Raw genomic sequence first — 21,355 nt, 5'->3', positions numbered from 1 at the left:
GAGGAAGAGGAAGGCAAGTGTGAGATAGAGGAATGCCGGCATAGGTAGAAAAGAAAACCATGAAATTTCATTCAAACTTCTCAAATGCTTGAGGAGAATAAGAAAGCTACAGATAGGGAGCGGGAACCTCCACACACGTGGTACAGAACATACCGGTCTACCAGCTTTAAGGATCTACTGGAATCTGTTTCTACACCTTCTCATCACTATTGATCCTACCTCAGTTGCAAGAAAGCAAAGCCCAGGTGGAGCCACTCGATGGGATTTTTCCATTTGCATCTGGAAACCGCATAGACACAGGTTTCCTCAGTGTGGGCTCTGTGCATTCAAAATATAATACCAGCTGACCCCAGACTGACTCAGGTTCAACCCCTCTGGATTTAGGCTGAGGATGATGCATGAAGTCCCACAGCTCTGCCCCTTCCCCATCTCCAGATCCCATTCCTCATGGAAGGGCTTCTCAGAAGTCTAGATAAAGTGCTGGTTTCATGTACGTGGCCGTGCACCCTTGTGCCTGGCCTCTCTGACCATCTCCTGGTCATTAGTGACAGCTTGGAAATTTCTCCTTAGCTGAAGTACTCAAACTGCAAGATTCAGTCTTGATGGAAAAATCCAGGGCCGCTACCAGATCCGTGTGGTTACAGCCCTGATGAGCCACTCTCCTATTCTGAGTCTGAAGAGGAAGGAAGATGTAGGAGGCTTTACACAGGGTGACAGCCCTGGAAGACTCCTCCAACCTGGTTGAATCCTTTGCTTGGTAACTAATTCATACTTCATATAGCTTTGGTCTTTTGGCACAGCATACACAAGCCAGCCTGGACAGAGTCGGAACTGAACTTCAGGAAGAGATATTATAGTATCAGTGGAAGCAGAGATGGACCTCTGCTTGCTGCCAGTGGTTACCCGCTGCCTTTAGCAGGTGGGACCTTCTCCCTTTCCCAATTCTGCTGATGCTGCCCCTAAAAACTTGTCTGGTTTGTCTGTGGTCATCTTGTGGTCTCTGACTTTGGGATGTCTCTGAAAGAAGTGGGGTTCTTTCACCCACAAGAGTGGGGCTGAATTGCAATTAACACCCTCTCAAAAACAGAACCAAAAAAAACCCCCCAAAGCAAAAACACAAACCCCAACAACGCCCCCCCAGTATCTCCACCAGCAACTTTAGCCCGCAGCATCAAATGAGCCAGCCACAAAACACCCCAAAAGCAGTGTCATGGTAAAGGCAATAGCATGACAAAATACGATGTGTTCTTCAACTCTAGGATGATCCTAGGGCACAAGGATGAGCCCGAGGAAAAACTCTGCTTGTTCATTCAATACCAGAATGAACACCAAGTTTGGTAACATCATAAACTTCTCTGCTCTTGCTGACTCGCTCTGTAATACGAACAATTATTTTAATGACCTTTTTACTTGTAAGTAACCAACATTTGGGAGAAATAGCTTCCTCGTTACATATATCCATAGCTGTTAGCCCCCCGCAGTAAGGGGAGGACTGGTCTGTTGTCATCATACAACTGCAGAGCCCAGTTCCAGCTAGATTCACTGCAACTTTCAAGCTTCACCCTTCCAGCATTCATGCTGAGTAGGGACGAAGGGATACATTTACCCACAGACTTTTGAGTCTCCTCTCATTCCCAAGTGTATTTCTCCAGCCCATTCCAGAGTTATTAAATGCAGAAATTTTTGCTTCTGCAAGAAAACTGCATTGCCAGGAAAAACTGTTGATGTGCACAACCATGCAAGATATTTTGCTATTGTATTGATCATTTTGATTTGAAAAGCGATATTGTTTACTTAATAAAATATTCATCTGAATTTAAAGCTCTGGTCTTTCTATTTTAAAAGTAAAGCCTCGATAAGGTATGACAGTTCACAGTTAAGCCACAGTCTAATGTTTTGAATTTTCCTATAAATATCTTCCTGTTAATGAAACTAACTCAGCATAAAAATATCCTGCCATCAATCTGGGAATAAACAAAAAGGGATAACAATAGCAACATGCACTTACCTATATCCTTTGCTCTGACTGCTACCGGTCTTCTCAGCTCAGTAACAAATTTTTTTGCATCTAGACGGATTTCAATGATGTTGTTCAACAAAGCAAACAAAGGTGCCAGCGGGAAGGATGCAACGAACAAAGTTACAAACCCGAACTGAATAACTGAAAAGAAAAAGCAACCATTTCAATGGCAGTGGTCAGTATTTATCAAATGCATGCATCCTCATGTCAGTGCCATCCTCCCAGTTTCTAACAACACGTGTTGGGAGACTAAATCCCATTTTCTGCATCAGGCACAGCGCCTGACCGCTGCTCTATTCGGGCACTGAAGGACCGGTTGCTCCACTTGCAAAAGGCAAGGCAAAGTAACCAGAAGGATGGGGAAGCTCCTAAAACAATTTTGCCGTGGCAAGGCTGGCACAGGAGTGATCTGAAGGAGTGGGATTACAGCAGCAACCATGTTAGCTCCACATAAACTTGCCATGCTCCATCTGGCAGGTTTTTAGCCCTCACTAATCCCACTGGAAGCTTTCTCTTCTGAAGTGTAGAAACTTACGGGCTTTGAAAAGGACATGACTGATTCTCTGCCTTTACTGGGAATAACTTGCTTCCTACAATCTGGGATCATATTTGCTCTTGTACCCATCCTGGTACTGTCAGAGGCCCATCTTCCTCTTCCTCTGTTACTTCCAAATACTGATCTCACTAACTGTGTCTTTTCTTATTTTTAAGAACTGACAGCATGACCTCATAGTTTGTACCATTAAATTTCAGTCTGTTTCAACTACTCCAAACATCAAGGTCATCAGATATTCTAATTCACCTCTGCATTTACTGGGCATGCCAATTTTTGGTATTAGTATGCTTCATTATCCTTTACCACTATTTTTGCCTAATCATTCCTTAAAATGCTAAACAAAGTTGCTCTTTTAAGACAGATCCTTCAGGAATGTCTGACACTGTAGCAAACAGCATTATGTCAAACAGTTCTCAGGCTCTCCAAGACTGAAAGTAGGAAAAGAAATGTGGTTGTACAGCTGCAGCAATGTAGAGCTGACATCCAGTGCTTAATTTCCATATCACTCACTCAACATAATATATTACTTGGAAAAAAAAAAAAAAAAATGTATGTGATCTGTCTGGTACAACCTGGTCTACAGGCACACATGCCTCTCAGAAGATTTAGTCCAGATTTCAGAAAACAGAAAAAATCTGGCATGAGAATATGCAGTGGAAATTGTAAAATCTGAATTAAGTAACTTATTTCCAATTTAGGGTGCAACTGATGATAAAATATGCCTCACAATCTCAAGTTTATGCCATTTAATCATTTGCATTTGAAATTTGACACTGACATGTCACACGGCTTGAAAGAAAATATCTAAAAATACAGTGCTAAAGGGCTCATGAACAGCAGAGAGCACAATTCATCCCTGTGGCAGCCAGTGGTTGGCTGAAACATGCTTCAGTCCGAGACTATACACTTTAATAATTGTTATGCCTCATATCCACTGTCCACCAAATCTACAGTTGAAAAACCTCAGCTCTCCATCCCAATTAGTCAGAATAATTATGGTTTCAAATGCCTTCTTTCCACCTCACTCACTCATTTCCATATATTCAGGGGTAAGTCCAGCGAAAGGCTCCAGGTTATAGTCCACTTCATAACGTTGCTTTTTTTTCATGTGCTCTTCATGGTCTAAAGAACGCCGACGCTTTAATTTCATGTATCGTATAAATTTCTTCATTTTTCTGGGGGAAAGGGAAATGATTCAATTAGCATGCCATTCTGGTCACAGTGCCCATTTTTCAGTTATTTTACATTAGCAGACACCATAAGCTCCATACGTATTTTCATCAAAACTGCGCAAGAGCCACAATACCCCAAAAGTATCGGGGATCAGCATATACAGGTACCGAAACACGGTTATAATTGAATCACATGTTCAGTATTACACCTCTTGCTAACCAGTAGGAAAGCAATAGATTACCTAACACTTTTCAAAGACATCTGCATTGCTGGATGCAGTTGCGGCGAGGCTGCAGGTATTTGCAATACAGCAGACCCAGGCTTACTGCAAAAATCTTGCAGGTAGCCTATGAACCACGTTCACGTCAAGGGGCAGCGGATACACAGTGTATTCCATGCATCATAAAACACACGTGTTTAAAAAAAAAAAACCCAACCCCAAAAGTCGCTACTTACGGGATGCCAATCTCAAATAAATTGTTCTGAATCAGCTGCTTGCCCAACATGATAATACTGAGCTGGATACACAACTCCATAAGGCAACCGCCTGGAGCACACTAGGGTGGACAGAGGAAACGTCAGTCAGAACATCTGCTGCATCCCTGTGGTAGGGGCAGATGGAGCTCCCAACCCAACGTGATCACAGACAGGTAAAAATGCAATTACCTCTTCCATTCGGAAAGAATGGAAAATATAGACGTAGTCTCCTGGACGTCCAACAAATCTAGGGCACAATGGTTAGAATTATAAACTTTGTATGTATTTTATCCTTTTTATATTTGAATCCTAAAGTAATTTATGTCAACCTCTATGCCTTTGAGTGGGACCACCTAATGTTTGGTCCTGAAAAAGTGAATGAGAATAATTATCTTTGGTTTTGTTTTGAAGAGTAAGTCCTGTTTACTGAGTAAACAACTCAATAAAACCGCAAGTCTTGTGTCCTACAATATTGTAGGCGCACCTTGGCGGAAATCCTGTAAGGTAATCCTCATTTCTGTTGCGTTAGCTGGAACATGCCACACAGAGTATTTATTTTAGCCTTGTGCTTTCATGCTGGTTGCAAGAAGAGGGATGATACTTGCTATGATCTGAAGTTAAGAGCGGTAAATAGACAATGGTAAATAGCCTGACGGGGGATTGTATCTGAACATACAAAGTTATCTTAACAAAATGGCTTTAACAAATTTGAAACGGCAGAGTACCAGGTCCCTGCTTTATTCCATGAGGCTGCAGAGTTTTTGGGTCAATACTGAGGAGCTTTTAAACCAGATTTACTTTATCGTCCCACTATGGTCTTAGCTCAGCTACAGCTGTCTCATAAGCAACAAGTCGAAACCCTGAACAGCCTTTTGCATTACTCACCGGCCTTTGAAGAAAGCAACGTAGAAAATGGGTGTGTAGGCATTGACAAATTTCAGCAGGAAAGCCTTGAAAATCAGCCGCTCTTCAAAATTCTTGTCAGTTTTTGGCACCTCTGGAACCAATGTGACATGGATAAGAAACGTTAAGGAATTATCCTACCTGGAACATTTCAAGATATTATACATGTGGACTTTGGAAAACATCAGCCATCTTTTAAACAAAGAGGTATATATTTATAGCTATATATATATATATATACACACACACACACATAAAAAAGCAATATGGCCTCACTGAGGTCAGTGGTCAACCTGCTGAGGATCCCACCATTCAGATGTGTTACAACAGTAATTCTAATTTCCTTCCACATCTGGCTGACCTCCATGACAATCACTTGCAGATGGACAAGAACTTATCTGAAAAAGATTTCTGGACCTTCTGTCACTGACGATTTTTGGAAATGATTCAAAAAATTTTTTTCTACAGTGGTTTTTTGCACTCAACAATTTTGCATCTCTCGACATGTCCTATGCCAATTAAAAAATTGCAGAAAAAGAAAATAGTAATTGCGTGATACAGAAGAGCGAAGCTCAAGATTACGTATAGGAATTTCTGCTGTATCTTCGTCACCCCTAACTGGATTAGTGATTAGCACTACCACTGCTGAAAGAAAAACTTTAACAATAAAGCCAAATCCATGTGCGTTTTGATATTTGTAAGTAGCTGGTTAGAATTTTAGCTGCACATTTGAATTTCCTGGGTTTGCTCACCACTTTGAAGTTAATCATGAAAGCCAGTCATCTGGGTCCTCTCATTTCAAATCGCTCTAGCAAATATCAGTTGAGGATTTAAACCTACCGATCTGAGTTAGCCACCTTGCGATGCAGCCATACACTTCGTCCAGGATGATGATGACAACCAAATTGATAATGACTGCGGTGGCAGTGACGGTGACCCTAACGCTTGACCGGCCCGAGGGAGTCGAACTGATTGCTAGTGCTGCTGCAGTTGAGATCCTGTATATGATGACTCCAAACACTATAGCGAACGTCAGCCCAACCTGCAAGTAAGAACAGCACAGCCTCTTATGAAAGATTTAACTATAAATACTTTGCTTGGGACTTAGCAATGACCTTAAAAATGGGCCACATCCCAAGTCCACCCAATTCTGCATCAAGGCTCCCAATCGCTTTGATGAACTGTGGGAAAAGATCCTCTTTTGCTAGTTATTTGATCATCACATGAAAAAATTGATACAATGATGCCACAATCACATGCAAAAGGCTTTTTTTTAAAGGCACCTAAATGTAAACTACTTGCTTATATTAAAAGTATTAGCGGGCTTCCTTTCGGCCCTAACAGCAACAGCATATATGCATGGGTTTGCTTTATTATAAAAGAAAGCCAGGGCTGAAGCAGAGAGGAGTATTTCAGCTTAAGTCTGCACACAAGCCTTTAAACACCCTACACAGGTTCACTATGCTGTCATAATCCCAAACTGAAATTAAATCTGAATAAATCAATGTACTTCCTGGCAATGTAAAGGTGCACAAAATCTTACTCAATTTTTCATTGCTTAAATAGAGAAATAATTTTAAAATGTGATTCTTATAAGGTACTGATTCTTCAGCTGAGAAGATCAGATTTACTGCATTTCCATTCTCTGAAAACACAAATATTAAAAAAAAACCAAACACCAAACCATAATCCCTATCCCCCGCTAAAAAAAATGCGGAGTTAGTTCAGTATATTCTACCTTTGGAAAGGGCTTAAGCTTTTTTATTCATCTGCCAATCTGTTCCATGTCTTGAATCATTATTATTTCCTTCAAAATTTGTTTTAAATGCTGATGCTTTATCAGTAAATGGAAAAAAGGCTGTTCTTATCATTATTTTACCTTTTTCTTGAAATAAGTGCTCTGTTTGCAATTCTCCTGTTAGAGGGTATAACCCCAAATTTCACCGATGCGTTAAAAATCCTTGCAATCAGGATTGCAATTGGCCACCTCATTTCTTTCAAAGAAGTTTGGTATAAAAATGAGGCCGTTCTCTACTTCCTAACTATTTTCCAAGAGGACTCTCTGTACTTTTTAAGTTTTGTCCCATCAATGGTGCTTGTAATTTCCATGTCCGTGCCCTCATTTTTCCCCTACCCTATTTAGGTACTCTTATTTCTTTACTGCAGAGAGAGAGCAAAGTAGAAATCCAAGCTCTTGAAAAGATTTTAGATTATAAAACAATAAAATGCTTGAATTTTTTCACTGGGGAAAAGCCATTGCGAATCAAATCAATCTGATGAAGTCTGTCACTGTTTCACTAACTTTTCTATCACTTCTGTTCTAGACAATGACTCGGTAACATAAATTCCATTTTTTTCCGGGTTATGCTTACCATGAAGATAATGCCAACAAAATTGGTTAAATAGGCTGGAAAACGATCCTTCCATGTCAGCTTTTCTTTATCTGTCTAAAATTTGGGGAGAAAAAAGGGTACATTTAATAAAGACGGAGTGTGTGATTTTGCACGTGTGGCAAAAACAGAGAGGGGGAAGAAAAGGCTAGCAAATACACAACCAGTTAGAAGATGCAAAACCACAGTGTTTACAGTTACAATTCCACACAGGCAAATTGTTTACTCCGTATCTAGGTTCAAATTGGTCAAGCGCCTGCACTGCGAGTATAAATAAACCAGATTTTTCTGTATACTTTTTGAAGGAAACATGCAAATAGGCTGTCATAAACCATGAAGTAAGATCTCTCTTACTGTTAAATATTTTCTTTTGCTTTCCCTAGAAAAATTCTCCTTCTTCCCCTCTCCCTCCCCAGTTAAGATTTGCAGCTTTGCATTTGCACAACTGGTTCCACCGATTAAGTACGCGACTGAGCGACTCCAAGATGAACGCGCAGTTGACAGGGAAGGTCTTGTTTTGGTGTGTGATAAGACTTGAAATTCCTTCAATATGAGTGATTTTTAACTACCTGACTATCCACGTGGTATTCAATGGACCACGCCAATAGGAATTAAGATGCACATGTATAATAACTCTTTATAGGATACCCTAAATCCAGTCAACCAGGTATTGCCTGAACTTGGCTATAAAAATTTCATTTAGAACAGTATTGCTCATCTAGAGTCCTTCATAAACGTTGATGCCGGGAATTGTTTCTAAACACCAGAAAATAAACAACAAAAGGAACAATACGTAAGATGATGCACACGTTACAATGAACGTAAAAATATTAATCAAATTCTATTTTTATTACATGCACGTTGTCTCAAGGAAGTGCAAGCAACTCTTTCAACACACGGCCCATGCTCCACTGCAAAACGTAACGTCAGTCCAGGATGGTAAATCTAAGATTAGCCATGCAGTGCCATTCCCAATGCATAGAAACAGTGTCCCAAAGAGTGTGGAAGAAACAAGGGGAGGGAGGGGAAGAAACCCAGAACCGAATGTGAATATTAAACAAAGGTTCAACAGCCAAAAACAAATTGATTTGTGTCTTCCATAATTACTCATAATTTGAGTTTCTTCATAAGTTTGAATAAAAAGAACCAATTTCACCCCAGCCATGACTGTCTTAACTCTTTTTCTCCATTTGTTTGCTGTCTCTTCTGGAAAATACCGATGCTTCTGATGGCAGTCAAAGGAAACAAAAAAAGGATCGGGCAATATAGCATTACAAAGCACTGCTAAATTAATCTATATACTCTCTACTGACTCAGTGTACATAGCCGTTTAGCCACAAGTGAATGCTCTGTTAGTTTGCTTAAGGCTTTGTGTTTCGGCTCTAGGTTAATAAAACAACAACAACAACAAAAGACAAATTCTTGCCCCAAATCCTGGGGTAGATCAAGCGATCCTGCAAAGGATATTCCCTTTATAGTTTAGGATTGTGCCATTCTTTTTCCATTATGATGTATAAAGAACGTCCAAAAAGTTTTTCCTTTAAAAAATATTTTTTTTTAGTTGGACTTCTCTTGAAAAAATAAGAGCAATTTCTGGTTTAGCTTTAGGGTTTTTTTCTTTAAGAAGAAACACAACTCTTTCAACAACTGTTGAATTTGAACTTTAACACTCTAGATCCCAATGAAAGATAATTACCAAGTCTTTCAGAAAAAACTCCTTTTCTCACGTTTCCCAAATTAGTAACATCCAAATTGAACACAGCCCAGAAAGTTATAAATAGTCTGGTTAAAAAAAAAATAAAAATCCTCTCTTAATTGCTAAGCTTTCATACTCCAATATTTGGAGGCCACTATTCATTAATTGTCTGATTCCCCTACAGTCTTCTACAATTAAGATCTGAATTCCTAATATACCCAAAGGTACAGCGAGTCACAGGTTTTTAACAGAATACAACAAAGTCTGTATTCGAACATTGTTTATCCAGCACATAAGAGGGCAGCAACCCAAATTCTTTCTCTTCTGCAAGGCATTTTAAAGTGGTGCTGCGAGTAAGGTATTGCCTATGACACTGAACCACTTACTTACACTCGGCATCCTATGGATTAATGGGAACATACCACCGTCAGCTTTGTGGCATCTTTTAAGAGGGGCCCAATGGTACTCGAGTTACTCAAGTATAAGCACATGAGAATATCGGACACATTTAGTTTGACGCCAGTCCAATCTATCCAACGTTTCTTAAAGCGTATTTCACGTTAATGGGGTTATTGCAGTTGTATTTTCGTAGGGTTTTCATAAAATCCCAATTTAGGGCATGGTTCCATGCTACTGTGCCACTGGCAACAGATACAAAAGAGGAATTGCTGCCAACAGGTTTTGTTTATGCTGGAGCTTTTACTTCTCTCCTTAAAAACGTGGTCATACAAACAGCTGGATTCTTGCAGTTAAGGGGGAATAACCTCTGGTAGGGTGGAAACCAGGATGGAGGGGAGAAAAGGAGATTTTTCAGATTGGTCTGCCACTGACACAGAGTAATAGGGAAGGAATTACAGCCTTCAGCAAAAGGGCAGGGAAGCTGCTCATGGGGATCGCACCGTCCATTGGCGAGATGCACGTGCCCCTGGGATGACCGGCAGCACCTTTTTCATGGCAATGTAAAGAGCAAGATAAAAGCAGAAGTGAGCGCTACCTTATTCAGTGGGATAAAATGGAAGTTATGTTTTTAAAAGGCAGAAAGTTATCAAAGCTGGATTTCAGCAAGGAAATTGGTGTTAGCACTCTTCATTAATGCTCTAGTAATATTTTTATTTACAAACAAAGTCTAGCAAGAGAGAATCTCTCCTGAGAGCCTTTAGGTACTTATATTAGCACAGAATAAGATGTTTGTTACAGTTTTCTCAAACTTGATTCGTTAGCCTAACAGGAGCGCCCTTCAATCGGGCTCAATTAGCTTCCCTAAGCCACACTCCTGTATCTAATTATCAAAGACATTTCTGGACATAATCAGGTCTTGAGCACTGGCATACACCCAGTATCCCCCATATGCTAGGACCAAAGACATCTGGAATTCAAACACAATGTGCAGTGACTCTATTTTTTACCTATTTCTTAGTCTTGGGTCAGTGCCTGCTCTAACGATCTTCTTTTTCAAGTCTTTTATAAGTAAAACAAATGAATATTTTTACCATACCTCTTTATGTTTGTGTTCTTTTCTCAGTGACTTTTCTAAAACTTTAGCTTCATATTCTGCTCTTGGATGATCCTGTGAAATAAGTCATATTTAATGAAAAGCAAAATTATTTATTTTCTATATCAGCTACCTATGAACTGTTTGCAGGTCGATTTCCTGATAATTTCTGAGTTTTCTAACTGAATTCTAATTCACTTGGTATGTCATTCATGTCAACTGATAGTTGACCGTAATTTAAAAAAAAAGTTAAATCCCATATCATTCACAGTTCTACAGCAGCAACTGCAGAATGATCTGGACTCACTATCAGACACTCACGTGCAACATGACATAGATTAAATTTAATACATGAGAGTATACAGCACAACCTGCAGAAAGCATGGTTCATACCAAGTGACATTATGCTTGGATTTTAATTACCTATCTTTTCAATAAATATTAGATTTTGCATGTCATTAACTGTAACTGCAGTGATCCTCAGCTCCCGAGGGAAACAGTTATCTGCTGTAAGTATGCAAAATACTTGGCTTTGGGATCCCAGAAAATTGTCAGTTGGGGTCTTCCCCTAATCCTGTCTTGGACAGCATCCACAGATCACCCGTGTGCATTGAAGGAGAGGGTGTAGGAAACACTCAGAAGTAAGAGACAGCCAAAAGATTCAGAAAGATTCACGGATTCAGAATTCATGATAATTACGCATTCACAAAAGATTCAGAATTCACAATTATGCATCGGATGGGAAACAGAACGGAGTTGAAAAATGTCTGAACAAGTGGAGAGGGGGAGGGTGTAAAGGCAAAGCAATCAGTGGGAGATCTAAAGAAAATCTGATGCTTGAAAAAGAAGAGGTGGAGATCAAAAGATGGCATTCATCAGTAGACATGTAATAAAAAAGGTAGGAGCAATTAAAAAAAAAAATGTTTTCCAAACCTTGACTGCCTCCTTCAGGAAACCAGAAAAAAACACGAAAACCAAGGAAAAAAAAAACAAAAAAACAAAAATTTGATTACTGAACTGTTGCAGATCATATTGGATTTATATTTTTTAAATTACATGAAACAAACATAAGCACAGTGGATGGCTAGACACTACCAGAGAAAATCACTCTACTCATGTTCTACAACATTTATTAACATTACTATAAGTATTGTATGAACTAGGTGTCCCTAAAACACCAGAAGATTAGACACTTTGGGTTTTAGTATTTCACTTGAAACCCTGATTCTTCAACATGATACTAGCTTAAGTTTCATCCCAATCAGAAATAAGAGGGGCTTAAATTCTTTGCTAAACCCATCACTGTATTACCTAACATTGACTACACAAAACAAAGAATAAAATATACTTTATTAACAGCTGCTGTTTTAGCTGTGTAAGAGCTCTGAACTCAGACACGAAGGGGACAGACACTGGAAAGATACAGTTAATCCTTTCTACTTTCATGTATGCTAACAACAAGTTACCAAAAATAAAAGAGCAGTACAGTATCCAGGAAATAAATCCCTATATTCTCTCCCAGTAAAATAGGTATGATCTAGCAAAGCACATAGCATAGGGGCTGCTAGCATAGTGTGCCTAAATATATTATGGAGGAGATAAACATATTAAGAGGAGATAATTCAAGCAGAAAGATTTTGGAGGTGAGGGGAACAGTAACTGTGCCAGGCTCATCAAGCTGCATAGTGTTAAACCCAGGGCTGGTGAGGTTTTTGTTTCACATGAGCAATATTTGTTGTGTATCTATTTAGAACATCTAGAGATATGACAAGGGCGGTCATACTTCTTTTAATAATAACAACAGTAAAAAAAAAAAAAACAAAAAGCCAGCTGGCCAGCAAACAAAGCAGCAAACGCCTGTACAACCCGTGGGTCCTAGCTCAGATCCCACAGCGGGGTTTTCGCAGCACGGCTCGTCGCATACGATGGGAAAATGGAAGGGACCTGCAAGCCTCCGCCGCCTCAGAACCACAGTACGGTCCAGGGCAAGGCTGTCGGGGCTGGGACTGCGTTATGGTCTAGGAAGGCGTCTCCTTTTTTGTAAAGTGACAAAATTAAAACCCAAAAAGGTGGGATACAGCTTCTCAGCTGGCTGAGGATGTTCCCTCCTTTCCTTCTAAAACTCCATTGATTTTTAAGACCTTTTTTTCATACAGATTCAGCCCTTTTCCCCTTCATGCTATTTAGCACATTTAATATAAACCTGGCTAGGGATATTTTTTTTTAGCACTGTGTCCATCCCCCCACACTCCCACACTGTGTCCCTCCCAGTGCCCCAAGCCCACATGTCTGGCAATATTTTCTTAGGTATTTTCCAAGTCATGGCTTGATCCTGCATCATTAAAGTTAATAGGAATTTTTCAGTGCTTTTTTTACAGTGCTGTAACTTTATCAACTTCAATACATTCATTTCTGATTTACAGCAGCATGAAATGAATGAGGTCCTTAGTTGTTAGCACCCTGACATCAGCCCAGCAGTAAGGTCTGAGCTGTACATTCCATGCCTACGCTGCTAGGTGTGACCCGACTACACACTTCAAAAAAAAAAAAAAAAGTTTTTGTGGTTATACAATTACATTTCTATGGCAACAAGACATACTAGTCATACCCTTGCTATAAAACCCTCAAATCGTTCATGTACAGAGATTTTCCTTTCTTCTAAATGACGGAACCGCCCCAAGAGCAGTTCCCTGTGAGGCAACGTCTATGGGCTCGGGGCAAGGAGCTATCGGTAACGCCACGGTGGAAGTCAAAGAGTCAGAACTGAAAGGACAAACCTCCTCCTCTTCAAACCCAGTCAGGTCCCACCTGTAGTTGAGACGCATCTGTTTTCTCTTCCAGTGTTCCATAAAGGTGGCAGCTGAAACAACAGTTCAACAATTATTTCAACATTTTACAAAAAAAAAAATCACATCAGTCTCTGGGATTTGTCTTAAGAGGCACGCTGGCCATGCTCCGCATTGCCTGCTGTACGTCTGCAGGCTCTTGCCTCCAAAAGGTTTCAGCAGGTGTGATATCATATATACTGGGCCAGGATAACTTCATTTTTGCTACTCTTTTATTTGACAGTAATGTCTGTCTGGGAAATACCGATTAACAGTGCTAGTGAGCCAAACTTTTTTATCTAGGCAAGCTGAAAGAAAGGGCATTTATTACATCCACAGCTTCATGTAGAGAGATGCCTCCAGTTTTTTAACGGGTGTAAGAAAGGCAGACACCCAAACTTACTTAAGTATTGTATGTGTGACTAATGATATTGTTGGTCTTCAACTGCATATAATCCATCCATAAGCCCAAATAAACCCGTGTTTCATCTATACAAAATATGAATGATTTAATTAGCCTTGTATTGATAGGATAGTTATTCCCTCAAAGATATCAAGATAAAGCATTTTTATATTGTTATAATTACTTCCACCAAGTGGTCATAATAGTATGGTTAGCTCTAATCATCACACCCAAACCCAAACACTCACGCCAGTGTGAAAACTGCAGGTGGGCAGGCTGTTAAAGAGGAAGCCTTTAAGGGGTTTTAGCACTAGAAACACTGCCATTTTCTTTCTGATGGAGAGGACTTACAGAAAAGAAACCTCATTAAAGCAATTCTTGAGTCACAACAAATGATCCCGGTCTATATCAGTCTATCTGCCTGAGACCAAGCAAGTTCTCAGAGGACATATTTAGATGCTGGGAATACACCAGTGCTGTATAATAAATAAGTGATTATGAAAGAGGCAAGTCTACCAAGAAATGGTGTTCCCAAGGGAGTTTCCCGCAGTGAGTATTAACAGATGTGCTCAGAAACATTCATATCCAGAAAAACCAGAGCCAGGGAGAGGGTAAGAAAGTTGAATAGAGAGGAAAGGACATCCCCATGACTGGAACCAGGCTGGAGTCACAACATTCACTCCGAAACCCTCCCGTGCAAAATTTACAACTGAGCCCCTTTACAAGCCATAGGCTTCCTGTAAATTGGGATGGCCATAGCTATATCTTAAAAGGGTCTGTGTCACGGTCCTGGAATTGCCTCCCCGCTCCCTGCTGCCGGCAGTTCTCGTGCCGGGATCTGCAGCTTCCATGTACAGCAAGAAATACAGAAAATGAACGAGAAGTCGTTTGTCAGCGCTACTAGAAATCCTTCCGTGGCACTGACTTACAACAATGCAAAATGAAAAGACTCGCATCTGAAACACAGCCAGCTCATTCCAAAAGCCCTCGGTGAACATGCCAGGTAGAGATGCACCGCTGCTTTGCCAAGAGTACCCGCATTTTCATTTTTCATCTGGGTCCATAAGCATAAGCGGAGCTTAAAAATTCCAAAAGGTTACTGTCCAGATGATCTTATCTGGATTCTCTGAAATTTTTAATGCCATTTAATACCAAACCGCACTGGGCCACAGTCCATGTTTAATGCTGAACTTCTGACCGGGGCTCAGGTTCGGTGCTATAGCTGTTTTAACGCTTGCGTGAGTGGAGTTCTCCAGGGCGTTACAATACTACCACCATACAGAGAAAGCCTGGCCAAACGGTTGCTCACAATAACACCCCTGAACTTGGGCTAATTTTCTTGCTATGCTAAGGATGCCCTGGGTCACCTGAGCAGGTTACTTGGGTGTGCCTCAACTCTTCAACTGTATGTGAACCTAACAAACCTTCTCACTACATGCAGAGGCGCTCACAAATGGCACTGGAGGCTATCTGTGTGCCTACATTTGGAGACAGCCAATTTTTGTTGATACCATTTCCTTAAAAAATAAAGTGCTCGTTTGATTTTTTTAAAATTGTTTTGAACAATTTCTTTAGAAATGAAATTTTCAATAACGCAAATTCAAAACGACGTGGAAAAATCTCCAATTTTCCCAATTCGAAAAGAACTTTTTGAAACAACGTTATTTTATATGGTATTGTACCACAATAAAATTTCATGTTGACCCCGAAGAACTTGAGGAATTTCACATCCCACTCCAAAACTAGCATCTCAGATATTAAGCCTGATTTTGTAGAGAGCACAGAAACTGGCTTCTGCCAATCTGCCTTACTTTGCCCAAGAACGTAAAAAATGGATGGAGGGACTCATAGTTTTTTGCTAAGGTAAAGGGAGGCAAACAGAGTTACTTTTTGGACAACAGAGTATTATGTGCCGAGATCCACGTGGGGTTCACAATAATGACAAATAAGGGAGACCGAAATCGATACTTGACTCTCCACGTGAGAGAATCACACTATTTAAAGTCTCTGACATGGCACCCTGCTCTGGGGTATATCACATTTCTCCCTATATGCTACATGGCAAGATGATCTGTAAGACAGTATTCTCTCCTCTCTGCAAAGCTGGTCGCGTTCAACCTCCCCACATTTCCTAGCTTTCCCTCCAAACATGCAGCACTCCCGACTCCCCACCGTTCCCAAAATCCCTCCGCTGGACCATCCTTGTCCTTTTCCTTACAGTACTTGATCATGAGTTCTTAGCATTGCACCTAAAACATAGTCATCTCAAACAGAGACCCTGGCCAAAAAGGCACTGCTCTAAATTGATTTATGTTGAATTGTACTGAGATCAGTTCAGATGAATATTAATGTATGAATGGTTCCCTACATACTAGAACAAATAAAAACTCGGGCTATGCTTTTAGGATTAAATATAATCCAAAACAAGTTATTTGCTAACTCGCAACAAGGCGTACAGGAGGGGCAAACATCATCTTGTGCTGCTCTCACTGATGCTGGGAGTATGTGGCTATCAAACTTCAAAGCTGGGGGGAATAACGCACATTTCCTTATTCTCTGTAGCCTCTCTGTATAGAGGTCCCAGTTACAAACATGGGTTTTGGAGCCCATGGGTTCCCTTTTGCCTTAAGAGGCCCTCTTGGCCGCAGCGAGGACGACGGGAGGCTCCCCTCCTCCAGCACCCATGCCTGGTGCTGGGGTGCCCGAGCAAGGAGGTCTCCATCCCTCCTCCAGCAGGGAGGAGAAAAGCCCTTGATAACCATTCCTGAAGACACTCACAAAGGTTTCATGAGAGGGTTAATGTTTTTAACCACGTTCTACAGACGTGCCAAGCAAGGTTAAGTGACGTGCTCAAACTACAGGAGCAGTCGGCCTCAGAAAAAATACCTATAACATCACTGCTCCCGCTTCATGGTCCGCATGCATGATGTCTGCCTGCTGATAAACTTAATTGCATCTCGGAGCACACTCAAGAATCAATCTTGGTTTGTCCTGAGACGCTAAAGGCCATTACACTTCCCTGTGGAGCCCTCCCCGTGACCCCAGAGTACATTAATACATTTCTTCTGTAATGTTCTAAAGTGGAAGCTGGCTCTGCAAATAGATATTTTTTTTTTTTTGGCAAGCTGTGCAATCCTGTTAATGAAATTTTGACATACCATGCAGCAGTTTTATGACAGATGCTTAACAATTTCATTTGATATTCATCTTGAGCAACTTTTTGTATTTTAGCCTTCAGTCCAGAATATAAATTTGGGGGTGACAGTTTCATGGGAAAGAAAAAAAAAAAAAAAAAAAAGAGAAGTTCTTTATATAATTAACTGCCTGAGTACAAATACACTGCTTTATCTCTTCTGTTTCTTCCTGTTGTATTTTAAATAATTAAAAACTTAACATGAAGGCATATATCTTCTTACCCCAGAGAGCCATGAAGACAGAGAAGAAGACAGTTGCAGGGTTATCAAACAGATGACTTGCGCGAGCAGTCGCACAAGCGGAGCTCATCTTCCAGTAGCTGCATGTTCTGTCACATAAGGGACACATGGTGATATTGTTTCTCTGGTCACACATTTCCATACTGCAACGAAGCCACAAGATACGGACAAAGCACTGTCAGTACGGCTCCATCTTCCATGCTCCGATGATCTTTTTTCCTCTGCACAGTATCTGTTTCTGGTCTGTAGGACCATCAGATACCACCCTCACAGTGCTTCCCAGCTCACACCCCAGCGAGCAGCTCTGTTCGGAACCTACACCATTGTAGGGGCTGAAATCCTCACGCGAAGCTGCTCTCTCCCTCCATTCCCAGCCCTACGTCTATTCCAGGGAATAAAAGAGAGCATTATGAGAGGCATAAGGCTCTATGCTTTTTACTATAGGATCTTACAGTAAAAAAAAAAAAAAAAAAAATAATTCTTGTTTTGAAATACTAACTACAGCAATAGATAAGGTACAAGGGAAGTGCTGAGTATCAAGAGACTGGAGTTCAACCAATTTATCTTCTATGCACTCCATCTGTGAAATAGCAACAGTGACCCTCCCTTTGACTTTCTTCAACTGTTGGAGGCAGTACAAAGCAATCTTCATGAACAGAAAAAATATCTATTTTTTCGATATCCATTATCTGCTCTGTTACTCAGGGCTCATGGTTGTTGTACGAACTATGTAATTTTCATCTGCAGCTGATGATGAAAAAATAATGCAAAATCATAGGGCTTCAAAAATATTATAATACAAAACCTACTAAAAAATTAAAAATAGGAGGACATCAAGATTTTGTTAATGTGACCAAATTGCTTATTTTAGGCATGTATATTCTTGATTCATCTTTATGTCACACAATGCCCTCCTCAGCATTTTATGATGGGAAGCACTAAACCTATCATTAGCAGTAATTTGTTGGTTTGTTTTAACATAATGATCTGAGTTAGGAGAAAAAAAAAAAAAACAACCAACTACCTGAGCAACCAGCCAAGAATTATTTTTAGTACATCAGTGCAAACTCCACAAGTAATATGAACAAAAAATGCTAACGATTTAAAAATGTGCTGCAGTTCTGCTGCCCACTCTCAGCCCTTGGTAGCACTCCATCGCTTACTGGAAGCAGAAATTGGTGGGACTGCAAACTTCCCCATCCCTGCAGAGGTGGCTTCATTTTAAGCACAGCTTCCAAAAGACAAAGCGTGCAGGGCGAGAGGAGGGAGAGCGGTGGGAGCACACCGTATTCCGGCAAGTGCCAGTTGGCAAACAGAGCCGGGAAACCACAGCCAGCAAAGACGGACTGGGGTGTCGGGCTGTGGGTGGCACAGGGCAACCCCTAGAAACTGGGAGCCCCAGTTTCAGCTGTGCTCGCCCTAGGTATTAGTGACAAAACATTTCTAGAGAAAGGCAGTGTTTTACTTTGAGTTTCTAGTTGCCTCAAATAACAGAATCTATTTATTTATTTATTTTACCTTGGTATATTCTCATCCACAGTTGCACAGCCGTATAGGAAAACGATAATCCCTACAATTGAAGCTGGAATAAGCATTTGTGTATAAACTCCCAGCCAGGCAAAATATAGTCCGATCTTCTCTCCGAAGTATTTTCTGAAATAAAGTTTAAAAAAGAAATGAGAGAGAGACATGTTTCCTATTTCTTAAAATATAACATGGCTAAAATTACGAATCACAGCTGGATTAAGCACAGACAAGTAAGCTCTGATGACCTGTGGGAATTTCTTTCTTCTCAGAAGACTCTCTTTCTCATGATGCTTGGAGTTAATCCAGAGATACAGGCACCATGAAAGCAAGTCAGTCCAACTAACCATGTTTTTCCTCCGTGTTTCTGCTGTGTAAATTGTATCTTTGGATCTTCTGTGAGCTAATCCTCTTAAAAAACCACCTCATCTTCTCCAACGAGTCTCAGCTCTCACCACGAGCAAACAAAATTCATTAAAAGTACGTCCCCTGCAAGCTTTCACGCTAGGTGGGATACATCAGCGTGTTTCTAAACCCACAGAAAACTCCTTTTCCCCCAGTGAACTTCCCATTCTCCGGAGTCCCCCGGGTGGCACCGAGGGCAGCATCCCCGCAGGGACACCCACCCGAGCATCGCTGTGCACAGCTTCAGCGCTGCCCCGTGGAAACACGACACGGAGGGCTGAACTCTCACCTCACCAGGTCAATCGGCTGATATTTATAAAAGACGCCGTAGCTCGCCCACTCCTCACACAGGAGCTGTAAAACAGAAAGGCGAAAGCTAAAGCACCGCGTACGCGAGGGTTTTCTCCTTTGGTGCCAGCAAACTGCAGAGCTCACGCAGCGGATCCAGTCTCACCGCTTTGTGGTTTCAACCCGTAATCTGCCAATACACGCGGTCTGCATTAAGTATTAAAAACAAATTTGATCATTTGGCACACTATAATACAGTGATGAATTCCAGTATATTAAAAGGCTCTTCAGCAACTGGACTGATGGATAACTCTAGCAGGGACAGGGAGAGGAGTCCCGATTTTATGATCCGTAGGAGGTATCCAGCAGAATGGGTATGAAAAAAGAATATGCTTTGAGTTACGAGACAGAAAAAGACTAGAATAAACTGGTTTGTTTTCACTACACAAACTATAATATTCAGCATCCATCAAGAGGTGCTGTGCAGAGGTGCCTTAAAGGCTGTATTTAATAGTTTTTCAGCTTTAAACTAAAAGACGACAATGGTTTCCACTCATCCTTTTGGTCAGGATATAGGCCAAGGAGAACAATGATCCCCATTAGCAATTTATAAAATTGAATCCCTCACAAAAATAGGTTCCTCGGAGACCTTCAACTTATCGTTTACTTCATAAAATACATAAATAGCGCTTCTCAGATCTGATTTTTTTCTTAATTCAGTTCAGCTAACAGAGTGAACGAGAAATCAGTGTGCGTACAAAAAATACTGGAGAAGACAAACTGTGCTCGCTGGCCAGCCAGCCATCACCTCCTCTGAGGTGGGACAAGGGGAAGAGAAGGTTTACAGGTTCTGCTTGTGAAGTCAGGTCTCCCTTTTCTGCTTCTCTCCCTGCTTCAACCCAGCGACATGAACTTGCTAACAGGATGTTCCTGGACCAACTACTGATATTTCAAGGAGATGCTTTGATGGTTACTTCTGTTTTCATTAATTCATCTGGCAACAACATCATCTTTTTCCTCAAATATAAGAGCATGAACTGATTATTGCCGAGGTATTTCTTTTCATCAAACTTTGGGTAAAAAAAAAAAAAAAAAAAGGCAGAAAACTTGAAGCTTGGTTACACAAACCTCCATCGGTGGGCGAGGGCTGCACAATCAGCTCAGCTGTGGAAGAAACTGCAACGGGGAACCAAGACCTAAACCAGTTATCATTACAGGGAGGGCAACATTATTAATCTTGTTCATAGAAGAATAGACCTAACAGGATGTTACTGCTTAAATCCATAGGCTATTTTACCATGAGAAACTCGACATATGTCAGCCTCCTACATTTCTCCAGTGAAATGCAGCAAAGCAAGAAAGGGCAGACTGGGAGTCCTGCTGCTGCCCGTACCCATTCCTACTTCTCCCATTTTATCACAGAGAAGTCGTACAGCGAACAGCGTTTCTAGAGCAGTTTTGCAATTCTCTTGCCAAATCATTAACACAAACTTTCCAAGCTGAACTGCTGTAGTTCTCGTGCAAATGGTTCAAGTCATTCAAAAAATACAGCTTCTTTACTTTTACAGAAATATGACATCAAAAATATAAGTGGACTGTGGATTTTCCTCTCTGCAACCCAAAATCATTAATCTTTATTGGTTGCCTTACAATAGTAAGAGCAGAAACTGAAATCTCAAGGCAGGCCTTTATTAAACAGCAACATTCTTGCAAATTTTATTTTTATTCTGCTTTAGGTTTCTTTCAACCACGTTTTCCAAACGTTTAAG

General features: G+C 40.7%; 1 protein-coding gene across 3 annotated transcripts in view; it reads right to left on the bottom strand.

Moving 5' to 3' along the window:
- ANO1 (anoctamin 1) overlaps window positions 1-21,355 on the bottom strand; it is an 82,418-nt gene that overhangs the window by 7,160 nt on the left and 53,903 nt on the right. For all 3 annotated transcript variants that reach the window (XM_052811413.1, XM_052811412.1, XM_052811414.1), the window contains 13 exons: window positions 19,588-19,652; window positions 18,888-19,022; window positions 17,352-17,512; window positions 13,485-13,567; window positions 11,641-11,652; window positions 10,711-10,782; window positions 7,502-7,576; window positions 5,970-6,171; window positions 5,112-5,223; window positions 4,416-4,473; window positions 4,206-4,306; window positions 3,606-3,751; window positions 2,009-2,161 (listed from right to left, as the gene is read on the bottom strand). In XM_052811413.1, coding sequence (XP_052667373.1) covers window positions 2,009-2,161; window positions 3,606-3,751; window positions 4,206-4,306; window positions 4,416-4,473; window positions 5,112-5,223; window positions 5,970-6,171; window positions 7,502-7,576; window positions 10,711-10,782; window positions 11,641-11,652; window positions 13,485-13,567; window positions 17,352-17,512; window positions 18,888-19,022; window positions 19,588-19,652 — 1,375 coding nt within the window. The remainder of the gene's footprint in view (window positions 1-2,008; window positions 2,162-3,605; window positions 3,752-4,205; window positions 4,307-4,415; window positions 4,474-5,111; window positions 5,224-5,969; window positions 6,172-7,501; window positions 7,577-10,710; window positions 10,783-11,640; window positions 11,653-13,484; window positions 13,568-17,351; window positions 17,513-18,887; window positions 19,023-19,587; window positions 19,653-21,355) is intronic.

Source organism: Harpia harpyja, chromosome 16, assembly GCF_026419915.1.
Source record: "Harpia harpyja isolate bHarHar1 chromosome 16, bHarHar1 primary haplotype, whole genome shotgun sequence".
In the NCBI taxonomy this organism is placed as follows: domain Eukaryota; kingdom Metazoa; phylum Chordata; class Aves; order Accipitriformes; family Accipitridae; genus Harpia; species Harpia harpyja.
This window is presented reverse-complemented; position numbering and strand designations above follow the sequence as displayed.